General features: G+C 35.3%; 1 protein-coding gene across 2 annotated transcripts in view; it reads left to right on the plus strand.

Annotated features, from left to right (window-relative positions):
* Positions 1 to 5406, plus strand: part of brd1a (bromodomain containing 1a) — a 28225-nt gene that overhangs the window by 17868 nt on the left and 4951 nt on the right. Inside the window, exons 10-11 of one of the 2 annotated variants that reach the window (XM_016541554.1) lie at positions 1986 to 2122; positions 3469 to 3575. In XM_016541554.1, coding sequence (XP_016397040.1) covers positions 1986 to 2122; positions 3469 to 3575 — 244 coding nt within the window. The remainder of the gene's footprint in view (positions 1 to 1985; positions 2123 to 3468; positions 3576 to 5406) is intronic. The other variant, XM_016541555.1, reaches the window with a different exon arrangement.

Below are 5406 nucleotides of genomic sequence, written 5' to 3' on the forward strand. Positions count from 1 at the left end.
GCTAATATAGCAGCGGCAGCAGAAAGCGCTTTAGTTGCATAAAATTTTAGTGATAACTCATGGAGGGTAAATTAACTCTTTAAAGTGCAATAGGCATTTATTACTTTGCTTATTCAACAGGGCTTACAGCAGGTTTCGTGCAGCAGCAGTAGATTATGCTTCGCAGATTCTGATTAAATATTACAACCGCAAAAGCTCGCACAGTAAATTCCTACTACAACATTGTGAATATCATTAACAGCAACAGCATGTACTTCAACTCAGTATTGAAATGTTAGTGAATATTATCAATAGCAGCAGTAGCAGAAGTTTTGTTGTGTTGGCAGTATCGCACTGCATACATTGCGGACAGCTTTACCTATCATAATGGGTCTATTGACTTGTCATGTTGTGCCGCTCGCGTCTGGCATAGACACGGTGTTAAAGTAAAATAGGCATTCGCTTAGCTACTTATATGCCTAATTAATGGAGCTCGCAGCATTTCAGTCTCTTTGTGCAGTAGCAGCAGCTTGCATAGGCATTCAGTCATCTAGATTTTTTTCAGCAGCAGCATGCACAGCATTTCTATGTTGCGAATTTTAATTTGGACACAATTAATATAAAAGCAGACAACTGCATTTAAATAAAGTCACTGTAGTGTCTTGCTCAAGACCATCTTGGAACGAGCCATGCATTTAGCAATGATGTGTTCATACAATATATTATATATAAATATTTTTAATTATCAAAATAAATGAGCAGCTGCTTTTGAGGCAGAATTAGTCCTAGGCATATGACACCACGACTACAGGGTGTACAGTGATTTATTCTTTCGCCAGATATTTTGTTAGCTTATTAATAAGTTAAAGGTAAGTATTTCCATTGCAGTAACATTGATGAACGTTAATGGGAAAAAAAAAATTTACAACTCCGCCTGAGCCTGAGTCAGGTGGTTGCTAAGGGTTACTTAATCTATCAGCCTACAGTGTGATTCCTGTTTGTTAATGGCACACATAGTGCGCGTTTCTACCTAGGTAAGTTTGAGCTATTGGCTCAGATACACAGTTATTTAGGTAATTAGTTAAATAAACCTAAGGGTACAACACCCAGGTTCACATCGCTAAGCCACTAGTTAATTTATCTGGGCTCCATTAGCCCAGAAACACATTTAACTCGGGTCACTAGTTTAAGCTATCTGGTCAACCGATCAGGTACACACAGCAATAGTTCACTAGCGTTAAGCCATTCGGCAAAGCCGGCCCAGGCTCACATAGATAGCAAACACACGGCTCTCTGGAGCAGCAGCAGTACATATGTCTTGGCAATAAATCTGCTTGTTCTGGGGCGTTTTATCTTTTATATTTCTTCTGCCTTATAGGGATGATTTTAAGCATATAATTGTATAGCAGCAGCATACATATTTATTTAATTGTTTTGTTTCTTCCAGCTTTGTTGGGGGGTTATTTTATATGCGGCAATAATAAAAACAATCAATGTCGTTTTTTCAACAAAATTGATAAGATTCTTCTTTTAATTATCATACATTTAATAATATTTACAAAAAAGTCTAACCTTCAATTAAAGAAAGACTATGAGCAGAAACACCAAAGACATTTTTGATTTTTCTATAGCCTGTTAAGCTTATATTTACCAAGGGGGTCCAAATTTGTGTAGGGCTCTGTATTTAAATTGTATTCTGACCAAATAATTTTTTTTTTTTTCCAAAACTAAACAAGTTTAATTTTAATTGTTGCATTTTTTTTAATGTATCACTTTATTCATCCCTTGAGAATTAAATCCATGGCTTAGGCATTGCTAGCATCATGCTCAGTGGTTTGAGCTGCAGGAACATACATTGCATCCACAAGTACTCGAGCACTCTGCTGATTTATGTTTTATCTTTCAAGTGCTTGAGTAGTCAAAATGCACATCCCTGTAACCCTGTACCATTCCTATTTTCATGTGCATCCTACACCACACCATCATGTTTTCTTGTCTGTCTTAAGTAGTATTGCAGTTAATCTACCGAAGTGTGGAAATGGGAAGCCAGCCCTCATCCGGAGGAACACCGTGGAGGACAAGAATGAGATTATTGCTTGCATCGAGAGTAGAAACTTCGCCAAGGCTGCTAGAATAGCTGCTGGTAGGTATCCACATCTGTACACTTTTAACTGAACTGTAATTTGATATCAGTTTGACAGTGAGTCAAATCACAGTGGATGGGATATTTTTAAAGAAATATCTTGCTGCTCTGCATTTCAGCGTAACAAATGAGGCTATGCTATGTTTTTTTTTTTGTTTTTTTTGTAAGTAGATTTGGCACACCGCCCTTCAAATGGTGTAAGTCAAATATTATGTTGTTTTTAATAGACTGAAGTAAATTATATTTTGTCTGAACTTTTTAAAATTACATTATTTTTGTATATTTATTACAAATTTACAAAAGTTTCACCATTATTTAGTGGTTTTGTAAATCACTGAAATATGATTTTTTTTTTCTTCAGAATGACAAAAGAATCATGATTTTACTTAAAAAAATAAAAATAAAAAAAAAGATAGATAGATAAATGAATAAATCATTGTGCAGCTTTAGTTGTAGTGCTAATATTAGAAATGGCAATATTGGGAATGCTCTTCATTTATTTGGATGCCAGATTAGAGGACCGGAACATGTCCACATCTATGAAAACATGCCATGATAATTTTAAACATTTTATTTATTTATTTATTTATTTTTGCATTAAACATTATGAATCTAATTGTCCACAAGGGGTATAATGGTACACGTATTCGTACAGAACAATTTCGGTACACGTCTTTTGGTTAGGTATGTATATGTACCAAACAAATACAGAGTTGTTTTAACCACTGCACATAGTGAACTTAATTTGAAACTTCTGTTTTTATATATCTTAATTTTAACAAACTAATTCTTAAATTTCAAGATTGATCTTTTAGTCTATGCTATGTAGAAACATAATTTTATAATTAGATTTATAAGATAATGTAAAAACTGGCTTATGTGCAATTTACATGTTTGCATACACTTTTTAATTTGAGTGTTGATTGAGATCTAAAAATATATAGCAGTTGAATAGTTTGGGCTCTGTTTTTAATTGTAGCCTTTAATAATATAGTAATGTGCAAGTGATCGGGCTCCCAGTGTATAGTTTACAGCTTTCGCTGAGATCGATTTTTTTTTTATCCTTAACAAAGTTTTGATTAAAATTTTAAGACATAGCCACAGTTTGTTCAGTGAACCACTGAACCTCAGATACCACCTGTATTGAAAACGTACTGAACTGTGACTTTAAGATTTATTTTCTTTTGTACTGTTTCACCCCTATTTTTCACTAAATAAAAAATAGCTACCTGAATTGTCTAAAAGTATTGAAATTGTATTATTATTATTATGTGCTATATCACTATAGACATATATTATATGTCTGCACCATCATAACAAGGTTGTTGATATTCCTGCTTTTATAGAAGTTGGCAACAGCAGTATTTGGATGCCTGCTAGTGCTGCTACAGTTCTGGAACCTCTCAAACTAGTTTGGGCTAAATGTAGTGGATACCCCTCCTACCCTGCCCTGGTGAGTCTGAGTTATGCATGTGTAGAAACCAGCTATTCCTCCTCTTTCTTTCCTTTATTTCTATTCTCAAGGCTGGGGTCTGTCCAGTCCTGCTCATTGTGCACTACTTTACTGCATAATTAACATAATTTAAACTGTTGAGCTGATGCTGATTTGGCCGAACCACTTGGTGCTTATGGCTTCAGTCTTGTGCATGAGCTATGCTTCAGTTGTCACACTTTTAAAAGTCAGCCAAAATAAAATATTTGTGATGATCAATTTACTTGTAGAAAATACGTCATCAGAATACACTGAATGACTGTCATTCAGGAAACCAAAAAAATACCAATTTCTTGAAGAAATAATTAGTCAGTCTAAACATAATAGATGTATTTAAGTAGTTCTTCAGTCTTATCCTCTTATTATATATTACCTTAAAGCCTGTAGTGTCTCTATAATATATAGAGAATCTATATTCTCTATTTAGCATCTATCTGGATTCTTTCTCATATACACTTTTCACATCAGTGCTGAAAGATTGCAGCTTGTTTTTATTTTTCTATTTTCTATCAATTGATAGATCAATAGATACTCATCAGACCCATCTACAGAAAACTGATGTTAAAAACCAACATAAATTGTATCAGATTGTTTGATTCATTCTTTTCAATACTTACAAATAGTCAGTTTTGATGTGACTGACAATAGCAAAGATATGTGTTTCTCTTCTTTCATGTATAGCACTAAATTTAGCACTAAAAAGCCTTTGCACAAGTTAGAGTATACACTATTTTTACTGAATCTCTAATAACCAAGAGTGTATCATTTAAGTCTCCATCCCTGATTGCTGTGTTGTTCTATAAGCTTTATTGAGTTTTTGTGGTGTTACACTCGTTTGAATTTCTCGTAGCACGAGATCTCGTGAGATCCGATGTGTCTCGCGAGATCTGACTGAAGACCTTTCAGATATATTTGCATTACACTGGCTCGTTCACAAGTGGTGGTATGTAAGATATTTTCACATCAGGCAAGTGGCCTCATGATAAGCTGGAAAATTACGCAGTGTAGTCTTTATCCAGTCATAAAAACAGAATTCACAGTTTAACGTGGAATGTCATGGAATTTGTCAAATTTTGATTGAATTAATCAAAAGTAGGTCATTACACTTAAATCAAATCATGATATGGACTAGTATCTGTAAATATTAAGCTGCAAAAGTCGATTTAAATATGAATCTTGCATGTTCTGTCTGTCTATGTTTATGAATGGGGCAGACGCGCGGTTTCATTTACTACACACATACTGAAGCACGCCTGACGCTCGCGGTGATTTCAGCGTCTTCCGTCTCACTAAATGAGGACGTAAACACATGAACAACATCTCCAGAACTGCTCTGAGAGTCACTTCATGAGCATTTTAGCGTTTGATTTGAGTAAAATTTGCGTCATATCTCATACACAGAACTGTAAAGGTATTTACTGTAGTGTTGGGTCGTTCTTGAACAATTCGTTCATTTTGAACGAATCTTTAATGTGACTCGGGGAAGAACGAGTCGTCTCGGGGAGTGATTCGTTCAGTCACGCATGCGCAACATCCTATAGGTTCTGTACTGGAATTAGTCAAGTAGTTCACCTGTTTCGAGTCTTCGGGTTTTTCGAGTCATTCGTTCATCACGTGACAGCCCCATAAGTTTAATCAATGCAGTCTGAGCCGGAAAGAGAATTGATTAGTTCATCTCTCGAGTCTTCGGGTTTTTCGAGTCGTTCGTTCATCACGTGACAGCCCCATAAGCTTAAACCCGAAGACTTGTCAGATAAGAGGTGGTGAGCTAATCATAGACTGAAGACTCAGG

Source organism: Sinocyclocheilus rhinocerous, unplaced genomic scaffold, assembly GCF_001515625.1.
Source record: "Sinocyclocheilus rhinocerous isolate Xijiao unplaced genomic scaffold, SAMN03320098_v1.1 scaffold1661, whole genome shotgun sequence".
Classification (NCBI taxonomy): Eukaryota; Metazoa; Chordata; class Actinopteri; order Cypriniformes; family Cyprinidae; genus Sinocyclocheilus; species Sinocyclocheilus rhinocerous.